This window comes from Populus alba, chromosome 7 (genome assembly GCF_005239225.2).
Source record: "Populus alba chromosome 7, ASM523922v2, whole genome shotgun sequence".
NCBI lineage: Eukaryota > Viridiplantae > Streptophyta > Magnoliopsida > Malpighiales > Salicaceae > Populus > Populus alba.
Window position 1 is genome coordinate 12,206,309 of NC_133290.1, and position 18,140 is coordinate 12,224,448.

At 29.5% G+C, this 18,140-nt stretch overlaps 1 protein-coding gene across 1 annotated transcript; it reads left to right on the forward strand.

Moving 5' to 3' along the window:
* The first annotated feature begins 11,699 nt into the window (after nucleotides 1-11,699).
* On the forward strand, nucleotides 11,700-16,804 carry LOC118043578 (probable mitochondrial adenine nucleotide transporter BTL3). Its single transcript, XM_035051595.2, has 4 exons — nucleotides 11,700-12,761; nucleotides 13,474-13,777; nucleotides 14,982-15,446; nucleotides 16,494-16,804. The coding sequence occupies exons 1-4, from the start codon at nucleotides 12,304-12,306 to the stop codon at nucleotides 16,566-16,568; spliced, it is 1,302 nt and encodes a 433-aa protein (XP_034907486.1). The 5' UTR covers nucleotides 11,700-12,303; the 3' UTR covers nucleotides 16,569-16,804.
* The last annotated feature ends 1,336 nt before the right edge of the window (nucleotides 16,805-18,140 follow it).

Genomic DNA, 18,140 nt, shown 5'->3' on the forward strand with positions numbered 1-18,140 from the left:
GACTATATTGCCCCTTCAAAGTCTTTTTATTACTATTATGATTGTTTTCTTTTTATCTTAATATACGGATACAATAAATATATATATATATATATAGCACTGTTGCGAAAATCAATAAAAAGTATATTTTTTTCTATTAAACGGTGTTTGTATGTACTGTAAGGTTGATTTTTAAAGTATACTTTTAATATTAATATATCAAAATTATTTAAAAATATTAAAAAAATTAATTTGAAACTAAAAAATTTTATAAAATTTTAAAAATTAGACCACTAAACAAACAAAACGAAAACCAAATATTCAAGTTTTTTAAAATCAATTAAATTTTTCAATTTCATGGAATTATAAGTTGGTCCATTCAACTTCTCTCTCTGGAGTCTCAACTTAAGATAGATTGATTTTCTTCTAAGTGTTTTGGACAATAATAGAGGTTGTTTTTTTAATGTGTATTTTATTTAGAAATATATTAAAATAATTTTTATTTTATTTTTAAAATTTTATTTTTGATATCATCACATTAAAATAGTTTAAATATATACAAAAAATTATTTTAAAACAAAAAAATAAATTTATAAAATTATGGTTCAACCAGAACACCAGCTTCCTAGATTTTATAGCGTAGGAAAAAAAAGGCATCATATGGACTAACATATGAAGACAAATTAAAACAGCATAAACAATTCGAAACCAATCCATATCCCCCGTGATTTGATATATCATTGTTTTTTTCTGTCCGCAATTTTCATTTGCCGGCCTTAATATTCATAGGGGGCTATTTTTTACTTATTATTTTTTCTTTAAATATAATATAATGTAAATTGTTAAAAAGAATTTTCCATGTCCTGTAATCTCATAGTTGCAATTACTATTGTAAAAACTCGGCCTAATCTAATCTAGGGTAATTAAAAATGCTTGTTGGTTTAAAATCTAATCCAAGTAAGATTTCAAAATAAATAAAGTAAAAATAGACATGAATAAATCTGGTTAACTCAATAAATCAACTCATGATCCAATTAAAATTTAATTTGATTTTTTATAAAAAATTTTAAAACAATATTATTTTAGCTTTAAAAAAAATCTGTACACAACATTTTTTTAAACAAACTTATATGAACATGCTCAATCTATGACTTGAAACTTGAGCTGAATCAAGTTTAATAATTTTGGTTTCAAGAATCATTATACTGTTATATGGTACAGAATTATATAAATATATCTTAAGTTTCATCTAATGATTTAAATTATTATATTGAATTGTTTTTTACATAATATTAGAGTTTTGTTGACTAGGTAGTTATGAATTTAAATTTTATTATCTTATTTTATTTGATGAAATACTAAGTATAAAATAGTATAAACATATATAAAATTCAAACCTAAAATTTTTTTAAAAAATAAATATATTATAAAATTATATAAATTATATGCGAAGCTTACGTAACCCCTTAAACTTTCACGCCATATATGAACGCTGTGGTATTGCCTGTTGGAGGTGAAAAAAGTACCTAGTATCCTATGAACTTCAGCAAACATCGACATCATCATACAGTTAGCGGCCATTATTATCCGTTATTGTAGCACCTTTTGGTAATTCACTTCTTCAACAACCTTTACTACATTGTATTTTTATTTTTATTTTTTCACCATTTTTTTATTTCTTAATAAAATTTTCTCTGTTTTTTCATATCTCATTCTAATATCATGATATCAATAAACAATAATAAGTTTTTTTTTCTAATTCGAAGAAAAGGCAATTATTTTCCCACGATATAACATGTTCTTGCTGTGAAATTCTAAGAAAATCCTTAGCATTCTCAAAACGAAATAGCTACTTTTAGTTCCCAAAGGACTTAAAATGACAAATAAGTCATGTTATAGTTTATGATGTTAAAAATATGATTTACCACGAAATAATAACAATGATAATTGATTTAAATAATTTTGCGATCTTGAATTTAAATTTTTTTATAAAATATATAATTATTAAGAGAATTTTACTTTTTAATTAGCCGATATAGATTCATCAAATTAGTCGAGATGGAGTTGATTTTAGATTCGGTCTTTCTTGTCCCAACAAACAACACAAGGGGCAGCATCCATCAAGCCAGCAACCCTCGGAAGAGGCATGCCAAACGTACTTGAGAAAATAAGTAAAATTGTTGGGTTGTCAGGCTGCATTCGGACCAACTCGCATTCGTAGCCATTACAATACCGAACCTCCCACAGCACTCCTGCTGGCATGCGGCCTACATTTAAATCTCTACCGACATTGGACCGCTTCCTCTCCTCAAATAAAGAAGAACATATTTTATTGCACCACTTACCATATAAATATAAATATTATATGTTTATATAGTAGTTCCTATATTTGTTTTCTAGAAGTCATCAGTTTAAATTTTATAAATTTCAGGGCTACTGAAAACTTACATGGTCATTAATTTCAGGACTCATAAAATTAGTTAAGTTGTACAAAAACTGGTCCGGACATCCATATTAATAAAAAATATATATATATTGTATATTCTGATGATAAAATAAAATAAATAATAATGATAAATACTTCAAATTAGCGATCCAATCATGGGAACACGTGCCAAAAAAATTATATATATTTTAGCATGAAATTGGCTAAAATTAACTCTTTCTGGCATTGAAATGTAAATGGTTGGGGACTTTCATGAGGCGTGTAATAAAAGCATGTATTTTTAAAACGATTTGAAAATATTAAAAATATATTAATTTAAAATTAATTAAAACATTTAAATATTTTTTAAAATATTTTTATAATACAGAAACAAACATGCAGGCATAAAATGGTCTGCCCTTGGTGACGAATATTGAAGGAGGGGATTTAAGGGGAAATGTCAGCTAGGTGGGGATCTAGTTGGGATTTGCGTTACTGCTTGAGGATAAATATATATCTTCTGCCCTAAAATTAATGGTGAGATTAGGAATATGAGAGTATTAGATCCCCCAATAATGCCAATCCTACACGTCTCCAGAATCGAATGATTCGTGGCAGAATCTTAAATTTTGGTATTATTCAAAAATGAGTCTGTGACAGATGAATTCTTGCTATTCACCTAATCAAACATTGATTTTAAGAGATATTTTGAACTTCTGTACTTGTTTTTTAAAATGATTTTTATTTATAATTTTTTATTTATTAAAATATATCCCCTGAAATCACGCTTGATGAAGCTCGTATTAAATATAATAGGTCGCTCACCAACCATGTATTACAATAACCCATATCTCTTTGCATGCTATTAATTAAAAGCATTACGTGCATTTTGAGGACAAGTGATCCTGTAATGATACAGCCAAAGGGTTGGTGTCCCGTGTTCTGCAAAGGTTAATTTAATTTATGTATAAGAATTCAAGACCATATTGTGTTCTCTGTTTCAATACTTAAATTCGCGGTCCCATGCTGCTAAATCCAACAAACAATGAGGCTAGTAGCGGAAGGCTGGCTGCCCGAAATAAATGTCCTTGACCTGACCTATTCTTTAGATTATAACTAGATGGACAGATGGCCCGTGAGTCGTCGCGGGGCATGTTGAATTTTGTGTAGTGTAAAAAAATAAAGCTCATGAGCTATCATTGTAGGTTAAACAGCAAAAAAAATATCAATGACTCCACGTCATAGAAAACAAATATGTATATATATATATATATTATAAAAGATAAAATTTAAAAAAAAATCTTAAAAAAAAGGTAAAACAAAAAAAAAATTAAAAGGAATCCCATTTTAAAGAACAAAATCAAAAAGAAAAAAAATGACAAAAAAAATAAACTTGGGACAAACCCGAGACATTGAGAGCTTGATTAAAAAGAAAACCAAAGAAAATAACAAAATTTAATTTTTTTAAATGAACAGCCTTGAAGGATGTAATCAGTAAAGAAAACAACATCAACTGGTATTAAATTTTCAAACTCATGATCCTTACTAGTTACTAAACTAGAAGCACCATATCTAGAAAATCAAATATTTAAAAGCTTGGCTTAACCTGATAGCTTGACAAGTGGCCCTTGGCTTGGACCACACCAAGTTTTAAAAAAAATTGGGGAAGAATTGATCAAAGTGTAAGGCGGTAAAAAACTTGGGTTGGTACATGTTTTGATTGGCTTCGGGAAAATTCAATAAAAAAAAGGTTATACCTTGTCGACTAATTTTCTTTGTTTTTTTTTTTCTAAATGATATCATTTTAATTTTTTTATAAAACAAAAAAATTTGGTTGACTTGGGTAAACTCGAGTTAACTTACTCAACTCATAACTTGATAATTATCCCGGATTGACTTTTGGATAAGGCCTAGAAAGAATGGGAAAAACTAATGAGACTAAATTCTAATAAATAAAATATTAAATGATGAAATAAAAAAAATAGTTATTAAGATAATAAGGATCTCATTCAAGGAAACAAAAAATTGAGAGGATAAACTAAAATTTTGAGTTGAAGGGAGATTTTGAAAAAAAAAATCCAAAAAAAAAAAAATTTAAATCAAGAGAATGAGGACCAAATATAAAAAGAACATAAAAAATCAAGATTATGGAGCTAAGAATGAAATTAAAAAAAATTATAAAAAAAGGCTAAGAATCAAAATTAGTAATCAAACCATTAAGAGTCGAACCTTAAATACCATAAAAATTTGAATTGAATAGGAAAACTAAAAAGAAAAACCAAATTCATAAAAGAATCTAAAAAAAAATCAAGAGAATGATGACAAAGTATGAAAAAAAAAATCATAAGTCTAGGGAAGAAATTGAAAAGAACTTAAAATGTCATAAAATAGCCAAGAATCTAGATTAGAAATCACAATATTAAGGGTCAAACATGAAACATCATAAAATAAAATGATAATTTTGATATAAAAATTAAATGTCAAATGATACAATTGAAAAAAGAGTAAATGTAATTTTATACAAATAAAAGAAAAAAGATCAAATATGATAAAAATAACAAATAACACACCCTTCTGATTTTTTGTAAGGGCAACATATTTTCTAAAGTTAAAGAAAGAAAAAAAAAAGAGGAAAAGAAAACAATCTTGTAATACTAGATATGTCATATGAAAAATACTATATTACTCTTAATATTACTCTTAAGTACACATTACAAAGCTTAAATTATAAAGGATAAAATGATCAAAACACTGCTTGGATTCACATTATTTCTCCACACAATGCACAATAGAAAGCAAAGCTCTTTTAGTTTTTAGTTTTTTTTTTTTTTTGTAATGAGTATCTTTCTATATTTTATAGATTTAGATTCTCTATTTTATTTTAAACCTCGTCAATTATATTTATACTAGGTGAGAAAAAATAAAACATATTGAAATTGTTGTCATTTTTATATAAACTAAAATCAATATCCATTCGTTTTAAATTTATTAATTTAATTATTTAAAAGTTAATGAATACAATAAATATGAGACATAATCAATATCCATTCGTTCAGCTTGGGGTTAAAGAGCGTGTTTGGTAGTGTGGTAGCGGTTGCTTTTCAAATAGCTTTTCGTGCCGAAATACATGCTAATGATGTTTTTTTATTTTTTAAAAATCATTTTTGACATCAGCACATCAAAACGATCCAAAAAGTACAAATCGAACTCAATTTTAACAAAAAATAAATAAATTAAAATTTGATGAAACGCAATTTCGACCGCACTACCAAACGGTCCCGAATACCAAGGCCAATTATTTCATACAATTAAAAGGGTTGTTTGGGGTGCGTTTGAAGAATTTTTTTGTTTTAAATTAACTCTTCAGTGTTTTTTAAATTATTTTAACATATTAATTCTAAAAAAAATAATTTTATTTTTAAAAAATATTCGTTATGAAAATATCTCGTTTATATTGATTGAAGGATGGGACTTTCTATTTCTCTGACAGTGAAGGACGAGGGGAGGTTTTTTCAGGAAAAAAAAAATCTATTTTAAGTTTGGACAAAAAAAGAAGAATAAGAAAAGGAATCAGTTGAAAAGGAAAATGGAGAACGGAGAGGTCGGTAAAAGCAGTGGGGAAGGTAAGAAAGAAAGGTGCATCTCCGGTGGGGTTGCTGATAGATACGAGATTTTTGTCAAGTTGCTGCCCTAAGCTGTGCATGTGAAGCTAAAAATCAAAAAAAGGAGAAGCTTGACAACGGACAAGTAGAAATTAGCCTGAGGAAGATCCATCAAACTTCAATTCAACACTCACGGGTTGTTTTTACTATTCAAAGTCCATATCAGGACAGATCAGGAGCTGTGACCTAACTTTGTTTGTTTTCTGGGACGAGACCGCCTGCAACCCTCATCAGCATATTGCTACCTAGGTCCTATGCAGGGTTTTTCCTGGTTGGTCTGTAACTAGGGTTTTAAGTGGGCTTCGGTCTGAGTTTAATGATAGGTTGGGCTTCGGATGATGTGGCCTTGCGCTTCTGTTTGCTTGCTTGAGTTTTGCGATGGGTCAATCTGCATCTTGTATCTCTGTGCTTTCCATGGCCAAAGATTTTAGATTATTGTTGTAGAGATGATCGTATTTTCACCGAAAATCCCACCTGAAGAGACACAGGTAAGCTAATTGGCCCGTCGACAAAAGAAGTTCAGGTAACAAAAATGGGCAGCTGTTAACATGTTTTCTACCGGCGAGGAAAATTTCTGTTGTGAGCTCAAAATATGATGCCGCTTGACAAAATAGAACAAGGACTAGTGTTGTTAATAAATGTTAGAAAAAAGCTGTGAATAATAACTTCAAACAAGATAAGAAGGCGGATGGTTTTAAATTAAAATATTTAATATGAGGATTTTTTTTAAAAAAATAATTAATTATATGACGATTAATTTTTTTTTTGTTAGAGGATTACTAATTTAAATTTCATTGAAACAAAATTGTTTGATAGTATAGCACCCCACATGAAAATGTAACCTTTAAAACTAAAAGGAAATATAAATAAAGGAGTCATCACCTAATTATTTAAGAAAACTAATAATTCTAAGATATAAATTGGTTTTAGAAATCCATGTAAGGGGTTAGAATATACAAATCACTCTTTTGCATCATTTTAAATAAAAGGTTACCTTAATTATTTGTTTATTGTAAATTTACTTTTACGCGTGTCTCTAACGGCCTTAATTATTTTATAAGTGTATTTGCAATTTATATATTGTTGATGGATGTTTGTGGAGTTAGCATTGGACATTTAATCAAGTCTTGTAATTGATGATTTTATTTATTTATAAATATATATTGACCTTTTAACATTATTATTATTTATCCCTCTTACAAAAAAAGTTTGTGGAGAAGGTGTTGACACAAATCTTTGTTTTTAAAAAAGACCTCTAAGTTTTTGTGTAATGCAATTCAATCATCTAATTTTTAATTTTTTATGAACAATAAAATTGAGTTATTTTGTGTAAATGAGCAGCAAGACAATTATAAAATATATTTTTTTAGACTGAAATAACTATATAAAAAACAAATAAACAAAAAACATAAACTCTATATCCTAATCAACACAACATCAAGGGATCCAATTAAAAAGAAAAAATATTGATGATTGGAGGAAAAAAAGAAGAAGAAAAAAGGTCAAAGTTGCCACTAGTTTTTTTTTTTTTGTTTTGAATTTTTTTTTAAATAAAAGGTTTGCCATTGTTCATTGTTTTGAGTTTTGATCCCTTCACCTTCAACTCCTTACAAACAATCAAATTGATATTTTTTATATATATAAAATCAAGCATCAGGTCAGTGATGAAATGGTTTGAAAATATTATAATAACCAAATTAGAAACAAATAAAAAAATTATTATCCTAAAACTCCAATCAACACAACATCAAATAATAAAATTGAAAGGAAAAAAAATTCAGCAACCAAAGTTTTTTTAAACATGAAGATAAATAAAAAAAAACGCTGTGCGAATCTTTAAATTTTGCCTCATAATACATTACTGATGGCTTAAAGTTTTTGTTTTTTTTTTTAATTTTAATGATACCAGTATTGTTTTGCCTTGTAATCCATGATGTTTTGCCAAACAAGCCACAATACATTAGTGATGGGTGGAATATTTTTCTTATAAAAAAATGAATAATACCCAAATCAATTTTTCTAGAGTTCTCACATAACCTCATCAAAGCCTCGACAAGTCAAGAAAGATAAATAAAAAGACAAATTTATGTATAGAACTTTGCACGCATCTATTAACTAATAGGTCTATTATTTTCTGCCTTTTTCTGAAATAAATTGATGCAGTGCATGGTGGCGGCCAGGATTGATAATCATCGAAGCATCTCGGCCACGACGGTCCCTTCCCTGACAGGGCATTCTGACAGCCCTTGCCATGTTACTTTCCGATTTTTGCAGGCCATTATTATGTCAAAAGGGAGATAAGCACATATTCCTTGTTCCATAAGCAAGTTGTGCAACCACCCAGAGCACAGATGTTCTTCGCTGTGAATTGTGCATGTCCATGTTTTTTTTTGCTTTTCTTCTTTTCTTTTTTTTTTAAAAAACAAATTTATGTTTTTTCTATATATCATCCTCATTTATTAGATATTGTAATTCATAACTTATTATAGTTTTTTTTTTTATTATTCCAGTCTTGTGATCTAAAAGCATCTCCAATGAGAAGCTAAATAAAAAGCCAAAAATAAAAAAAACTAATATTTTAGCTTTTCTTTGCTTGTTTTGCACACTCTAAGGGGAAAGCTAAATAAAATGCTAAAATGTCTTTTTTGTCCCACAAATGCTATTTCTATATAGTTCTTCAAAGAGCCAAAACCAACAAAGTGGGGCCACTAAAAAAATAAACTAATTAAATATAACCATGTAAAAAAAATAACATCAAACTTATTAAAAAATAATAAAACACTTGTTTCTTCCACTCCAATATAAATGGCTCTTCAAATGACTTTTTTCCATTGGAATATATATGATAAAAAAAGCTATATTTATACTATTCAAAATGCTATTTTATCAATTTAGCTTTTCAAAATAGCATTTTGCATTGGAGATGCTCTAAGTCACGAGTTTGACGGATTAACCTAGTTGATTTAAGTTTTTTTGGTTTATTTTTTTTATTCATTTTTTTTTTCAGTTTTATCATTCACATTCAACATCTTCAATATTTAATTGATTATGAATTAAGTTTTGTCATTTGTTTTGGTTTGTTTTATATGAGATTATCCTAATCTCATGACCTGAGTCATATGTTTTGAAAGTTAACCCAAGTAGACATAGGTTATTTTATTGTGTCATTTTTTTAGATTGATTTTTTTTTCAAATTTTATCATTCAACAATGGTTTTATTGAGAATTAAACTTCATAATTTATTTTAATTTTTTTAATTTAGGGTTATCATGGTCTCATAACCCGAGTCAATATTTTTTTAAAAAAATATATCATCTTAAATCTTTTTGAGTCAAACTATATTTTTATCAATCGTCCAGGTTGTATTTGGACTTATCAGGTGGATCGGGTCATATTAATTTAACTTTGATTTTTTTACTTGTACTTGAAATTTTATTTTTATAATTTCAAGTTAATTTATTTTTGTATTTGATTTGAAATTATTATTCAAGTCTATTGGCATGGTTGGGCCAGCCACGCATGCCTAATCTCTTTAGTCCAAACATATAATCTCTTTCTTTGGGTCTCATTGATTGATTTAGCCACGCATGCCTAATCTCTTTAGTCCAAACATATAATCTCTTTCTTTAGGTTTTTTTCTCATTGATTGATTTATGTCATTATTGCTAAGAAGATTAAAGATTTTTTGATGATCATATTAGTGATTGCTTTATACATAATTATGTATTAACATAATATGCATAATGTTTTAAATAATTCGCATTTTAATATTGAATGAAAATATAAATTATTATTTTTATTAAAATTATACGCCTTGTCCTTTTTAGTTCAAAATTTGTATATTTTTCTTAGTTTTTTTTTAATTGTTGACAATAAAAAACTATTTTGTTGTCAAAACAAAAATAACACATGAATTCAAAAAGATAATGTAAATGAGAAAAATACATTTCTCATCCACAACTTTATTTATTTATTTTTTATAAATATCTATTTTTTATTATTATATAATTAAATAAAAAATAAAATTTAAAAAATAAGGTTTTTAAACTTATCCAGATATATATCCTAGATCAGTGAATTAATCTGGTTTAGATTAGGCTCAATCTAAAATATCTTTTTTTTTTTAAATAATGTTAAATCAACGTGGTTTTCGAATCTTAAAAAAGAAAAAAAAAAAAAGTTAAACCAGAGTTTGATCATGTCAACGAACTCATGAGTGCACACCTAATTTATCTTGAAACGCGATCCAAATGAAAGACCAAATCAACGTGTAACCAAACTAGTTTGTTTCTAGCGGGAATACTTTTTTCATGCAGAACTGAGAAGTTGTTGATATATACATGATATTAAATAATTTTAGGTGTATGTCAATTGAGTTTATTTTGTTCTATACATCTATCAATTTTTGCATCATTTTTTTTTTCTCAAAATAATGTTGGTTTTGTTGGATATAATGCGCATATTAGATGGAAGATATGAATGGACCCACCCTTCATTATTTTTAACGTCCCAATTCCACCAGCCAATTCATGCTTTCTAAAAATGAAAAGAAATAAAATTATGAACACTAATAATGTGATTGAGAAAGTGATTATTATTATTTTTTAAAGTGTTTTTTATATTAAAATATATTAAAATAATATATATTTTTTATTTTTAAAAAATTATTTTTCACATCAGTGCATTAAAATAATTCAAAATATATAAACAATTTTATTTTTTATAAAAAAAATTAAATTTTTATAAAATATAGTTTGCACATTTCTAAATTGTACCTAAATGGATACAACTAACTCCATAAAAAAACTCGTTCAAGCTCTATTGTGAATAAACTAAACCCAACTTGATCAATAATTTGAAACTGGTTTACTGCTATAAATAAAGCAATTTAGTATAGTTTGGCAATATAGCTGCCATATAATTTGATGATTTGATGTATTTTTAAATAAAAAAATATTTTAAAAAGTAATTATTATTATAATATTAAATACTATCTTAATATTATTTGGTTAGAAATGTTCATGCTTGTTTTTTTTTTTTAAATATTTTTGAAGACTTAATTTAGAGAAAAAAAAAGGTATGATTAAAAAATATATATAATGGTATGCTGCTATTTTTTATGCAAAGTAATTATAAAATAGGCACAATAAATTTAGGTGATAGGAAGATTTTCAACGCATAAATTGATACTAAAGATGGATAAATATTATTTCCGATGGTTTTGGATAAATATATTAAATTTTTTATATTTATTTAATCTTGGATATTCATGGATAAGCTCAAGCTAGGCAGATAAGAGTACTACTAATATAAACAAGCCAATAGGGTAATTTAGAGTCTAATCGCGTAGGTATGATTATTTTTTAAAGTATTTTTTATTTAAAAAATATATTAATAATATATTTTTAATTTTTAAAAATTATTTTTAAGATTAACATATTAAAATAATTTAAAAACATCAAAAATATATTAATTTAAAAAAAATTAAATTTTTTTTAAAATACTTTTGAAATACCATGTTTGATGCACAGTAACAACTTGCTTGGTGACGAATTTGGAACCAAAACACAAAATCAAAGCTGCGAAAAATGACAAGAACAGTAGAGAGAGTTCAACTTTCACTTTCCAGTAAGCAAATAGCCCCAAAAATATTCTAATACGCGATTGCTGCTGCCGCCTATGAATTCCATGTTCTCCGAACAAAACTTCTCGAAAACTTTATAGATCGATCGAAGACCGAAGGAAAACAAATTTACAGAATCAGGACTCAGCTCCCAGTACAAAATAACCTCAAAAATTCATTGAAAAAACAAGAAAAATGTGTGACGCGATTGCCGCCAAAGAAAAATCACGTCCTTGTCTCCAAATCAACCTTTGTTTGTCGTAAGCCAAAGACAGAAGGAACCAAACCCATCCTCAGAAGAAGTCCACACCTGACCTGAGCAACAAAACAAAACAAGACCGATGCAACCTATGTAACTGTAGGCTGTAGCAGTTCAAGCCAAACCCCACCCGCACACAGCAGAGCATCGTCTCCTACGTTATTCCCCTTGTCATTTTCACATCCCCAACAACAGCAACAACAACAACAACAGCAAATCTAATACTATTCTCTCTTCCTCTTCAAGCTTCTCTTCATTCCTTAATCCTTATAAACCATTTCACGTGCTGTTAGTATCATTCTTCTTCTTCTTGCTAGATCTCTCTTCAGTCTTTCCTCCTTCAAGACCCATTATAATGTACGGTCAAGATCATCGTTTCTTTGCCTCTTTATTCAAAGATAAAGAATCTGAACTGCCGGATCAACAACCCTTCATTCTCGGGGGTCTGTTCCTAGATCATAAAACCATCTGTCCTCCTTCCTTTGTTTCTATAGTTTCTTCAAAGAAGAAGGGAAACAATGACAGCCATTCCTATTTGTCGAAAAGAACCTTGCTAAGGTTTGAGAATATGCGGCGGCGAGGTAGGAAAGGTGACGTGTTTTTATCTGTTAGTTTGTCAATAAAGGGGGGAGAAGAAGATGGAGATGGAGGGAATGTTGGGGAGTCAATTGAGAGTTTGGGGCAAGATGGGGTTGAGAAAAATGTCGAGTTGGTGGAGGAGAAGGAGGTTGAAGTGAAGAGATCCGGTACTTCAGCAGCGTTGAATACAACTAAACATCTATGGGCTGGTGTTGTGGCTGCTATGGTTTCAAGGTCTTTCTTTTTTTTTCTTTTTATTGCTTCAAGATTTATGAATCTTTTTTTTTAAGTTAGTTATAATTGTAGCATCATATATTTGCATCGAATTAAGTGGTAATGCAATTGAAGATTGTTTCGTGATTGAATTAGATTTTGTAAGCAAGAGTTACTTAAAGAGGTGAATTTTTGTTCACTAACTTTGTTAAAACCGGTTATCAGAAGGATTTTAAATAGAGCACTGATTTGATTTATGCGTATCTTTTTGTGTCTGTGTTCTGCTTAATTGTACAAGCAGAAAACTACTGCAGTTTTCCTTTTATACTAAATAAACTTCTCTGATGATTGTCTGTTTTGGAATCATGTATGTCAAATGGCAGCAAGAAATCAAAATTGAGAACATTTCGGGCTCCGAATCTTTATTAAGAGTTCTCTATGATAATTGCTCAACTTAATCTTTATTAAGAGTTCTCTATGATAATTGCTCAACTTTCTTAGAACATATAGTTTTCTTAATGGAATTTATTTATGGTTTCTCTAAAAGTTTTAAAAGCCTTTAGTTATGTGATTTGAACTGTGTGCAAACGGGTTGTTAATGTAACTCTCAAGTCCCTTACACTGTATCTCATGTACTGGCTAATGATCCATGTATATGTATTAATTTATTAGCTCTTTTTTGTTCTAATTAATGAATTAATATTTCTTTTGCGTCACATTTGTTCTGAAACAGGACTTTTGTAGCACCTCTTGAGAGGCTGAAGCTGGAGTACATAGTTCGCGGTGAACAGAAGAATCTTTTTGAGGTCATCAAGGCGATTGCGGCGGCACAAGGGTTGAAAGGTTTTTGGAAGGGAAACTTTGTCAATATTCTTCGCACTGCTCCATTTAAGTCCATCAATTTCTATGCTTATGATACATACAGAAATCAACTTCTAAAATTGTCTGGGAATGAGGAAACCACAAATTTTGAGAGGTTCCTTTCTGGTGCTGCTGCTGGAATTACTGCTACTTTGCTTTGCTTGCCGATGGACACTGTAAGTGGTTAACTTAGACTTCAACTCTCTCCTCATGATTTACTGCCATGAGCTTCTTTAATTATTTTGATTTCAATTGTTTCATGTTCTGTATTATGTTTGTTACATCTTAGTTTTACTGCCAATAGAAGTGGTTGGTTATTTCTCGAGTCACCACAGGACTCGGAAGTACCATACTTGACTAAAGCACTGATTTCTGACCATTAGTTTGAAGTGAAAATTTTGTGTTGGAATGTTTAGGGACCATTCATTAGGGTGTAAAAGTTGTTCTCAGGTATCTTTGTTGTGTTTGTGACACAGAGGGGGGCTGTTAGTAGCTCAAGAAAAGAGCTTTTGTACATATAGCAATGGTAAATAATTATTAGTGGATGAGAAGAGAAAAAAAAAAGAATTGGTACTGATGAGAAAGATAAAGTTAGAAAATTGTATAAAAAAAGATAGAGGTGGACAAACAGAAGAGGGGGCGAGAAAAAAACTCTACTCAGCTAAATCTCTTTCTGAACTAGTTGGGGCAGCTGTAGAGAGAGAACAGATAAAAAAGATATTGTACAGGAAGAGAGTGAGAGAGACAGAAAAAAAAACTAGGGAAAGACATATTACTAAGACCATTCCCAAGGTGAAACTTTTCCTCCCTTTGGGTAGCCAAATGGGTTGAAAGCTGGCGAGTTTTTCCTTTCATTCCCAAACAAAAACAGCCTAATGTTCACATCTTACTAAGACCAGCTCCCTCAGGAACAATCAACATCAATGCATAATTTCAAGGAGGGCACCTGGGGATCTTAGATTTGAATCTGTTGCATGTTACTAGGCCCAGGTCCTGCTGAAGCCTGCTCAGATTTTCACCAATAAAATCTGCTGCATATTCATGTGGTTTGCTAAAGCCTCCTTAGCCATCACTGAATTTTCACATAGTTTACTTGTTGCAGTCATGGATTAAGTTGATTCCCTCATTGATTTTATAAAAGTTGTGACATCCATCCAATCACCTGCAAGGCTGCAAATTGGACGTAGGTCTACAAGCTCAAGCTACCATCCTTAGAGCTGCAAGTTGGTTAACATAAAAGAACAACACAATAATGATTGCACTGCATTTTATTCTCATTCTTCATAATTAATTTACTTTCTTAGCTTTATCATGTTATGGTGGATTTTTTTTTAATGAAAATAATTTGTAATTGATGCTAAAAAATGTGAAATTTTACAGATAAGAACGAAGATGGTTGCACCTGGTGGGGAAGTTTTGGGTGGTGTAATTGGCACTTTCCACCACATGATCCAGACAGAAGGTTTCTTTTCTCTTTATAAGGGTTTACTACCCTCGTTAGTGGCAATGGCTCCTTCAGGTGCTGTTTACTATGGTGTTTATGATATGCTAAAATCAGCTTATCTTCACTCGCCGGAAGGAATGAAGAGAATTCAGAACATCAAACAAGGTCAGGAATTGAATGCATTGGAACAGCTGGAGTTGGGTACCATGAGAACATTGCTTTATGGGGCAATTGCTGGTTGTTGCTCTGAAGCTGCTACGTATCCATTTGAAGTTGTGCGGAGACAGCTTCAAATGCAAGTCCGGGCAACAAAGATGAGTGCACTGGCAACTTGCATAAAGATAGTTGAGCAAGGAGGCATTCCTGCTCTTTATGCAGGTTTAATTCCCAGCCTATTGCAGGTATGACGATGCATAACTTCTGTGTACATGAACTGTTCCTTTATTTTATGAAGTTTCTAGCTTTAGATGATGGTCCAGAGAGTTTGCGGTTGAATGCAGTTTTCAAACCATAAAGCAGTTGCCGCTTAACTTTCTCATTAAGCCTGAAAACTGCTTTGTTTTGACTGGTTGTGGTTCTGTCCCGCCATTTTTTGTACTGCATAGCTCATCGAATTAGACCTTAATATAATCCCTCTAGGTGAAGGCACCATGTTTTGTACTTGCATAGCTCCTCGAATTAGACCTTAATATAATCCCTCTAGGTGAAGGCACCATGTTTTGCACTGCATAGCTCCTCGAATTAGACCTTTAATATTGCTCCTGTAGGTCAAGGCAGATGGTTACCTTTATTGTTCAAGTCATATACATGAGCCATGATGTTTTCTACTGTAATCTCAACAATTAAATCATCTTCAAGGGCCATTGAAAGGAAATTTACTGAATAATGGTAGAAAATAGCAAGTCTCTTTGGTATTTGCCTCTACTACAACCCCACTTTCACAATCATGTACCTTAGGAACTTCTGATTTATCCAATCACACATCATTTTTCATGTCGTCTTCTTAGGAGGGCAAGTGTGTATTGATTACTGTCAGCTGCTTTCTAGCCCCACCTTCCCGGCTACTATTCAAAGCTTCTTATCTCGTTCAAATTCCTAATATGTCCATGAACAAAACAGTTTTTAAACAATGAGAAATCAGAATCTAGGATACGTAACTGTGTTGTGTCAAGATATTTTGTTTTGGATTTGGCGGCTTTAGTTGCCGGAACTAGCTGTTGCGATTTATTTTTTTCAATATTTAAAATTTGAAAAAAGTTGAAATAAATCACTTAATTAGCTTAAGTTTGAAACGTTGATGAAATATTCTCATATGAAATTAATCTGGGACCTGCTAATTGTTCACATCTTTATTACATTCCTGGCTCTTTGGAGCTCTCCATAATTCATATCGAATCCTATTGTTCTCAACCCTTTCCAACCCATGTTTTTTCCCCCCGAACCTGCAGGTTTTACCATCAGCTGCAATAAGTTACTTTGTATACGAGTTCATGAAGATAGTGCTCAAAGTCGAGTCAACATAGACAAAGCCCTGGAGGGGGCTGATGTTTCTGAAGTTCATGGTGTCTCAAGTGGTGTTTTCCGGGACCGTTTGGACCATTCTAATATACCTTGTGTACTGTTTTTTTTCAACAGAACTGAGGGAAAATAACCCTCCATTGGTTTCCAGCCTTTCCCTGGCATTTTTACAAGGAGAAGTGAAAGGGAAAATCTGAGTTTAGTATAAAAGAAAATGGGAGAGAAAAAGGCATTTAATGCACATTTACTTGCACGTTAAAAGCCCTGTCCATGTTGCTTAGGAAATAGAAATCAATCTTGCAATTGTTGCTGACTTTTCATGGATTGTCGATTGCAATCACCGAAAGTTGAAACCCTCTGTTGAGAAGTAGAGAGTTGAATGCATTTCAGTTGACTTTTGAAATAAAGATAACTCATCTAATCTGACAATTGTATATTGAAAATTGTATTCAATCAATATCAAGATATTTTATAATATAAAACAAAACATTAGGATATTTTATAGTATGAAATAAGATATGTATATGATAGTATTTATTGAATTTATTTATTTAAATAAAATAAATAAATCTATATTCTAAAAAACTCATAATTTAAAATATAAACACAAATAAAACATGAAAATATTTTATAATATAATATAATATAAAATAAGATATGTATATGATTGTATTTATTTATTTAAATAAATAATAGATAAATTTATATTGTAAAAAATTCATGATTTAAAATATAAATACAAATAAAATTGATTAAAAAAATTTATATTATAAAAAATATTATATAAGACCGAATATATCAGCAATATAATTTAAAAATAAATATTTTTATTTTAAAAAATAAACTTCATCTGTATAAAAAAATTATAAATGAATTAGAATAATATCTTGAAAAATAAAATAAAAACAAAACAACTCAAAAAAAATGCTTATATTAAAAAAAAACATGTAAAAATTGTAATTTAGATCATGAGACCGGGATAAATCTATAGAAAAAACTTGAAGATAATCACAAAATTAATATTAAAAAAAACTTCTATAAAACAATAAAATTATATGAAGTTGGATTTCCAACAAATTAAATATTAAAAGATGAAACCATTAAAAATTTTAAAAAAATGAGGACCGAAATGGAAAAGCAAACTTATAAACAAATTGACTAAATTGAAAAAATTAAAAATTTTATAAATGAAAATAAAATAAAATTAGAGGTTTAATTTTTTTGGATCAAATAGGACAGATAATTTTACTATAACCCAAGATATATTTTACTGAATATTAAGCTACAATAAAAACACTCATATTATTTAGTTTTTTAAGCAATATTCTCTGAGGCATGTTTGGTAGCGTAAATTACTTTTCAAGGTTAATATTTAACACTAGCAACATGGGAGTTTATTTATTTATTTATTTTGAAAAACAAAAAAAATAAGTATTAATAATTGCAATTTTCCCCCGCTGTCTCACCTTTGCCAACCATCTCTAGCAGAAGAAAATAATATGATTATTTCTTGCTGCTAAAAAGGGGCAAAGGACAGCCACATAGTGAAAGAGTGAAAAGGTAGGTGAAAATAAGCT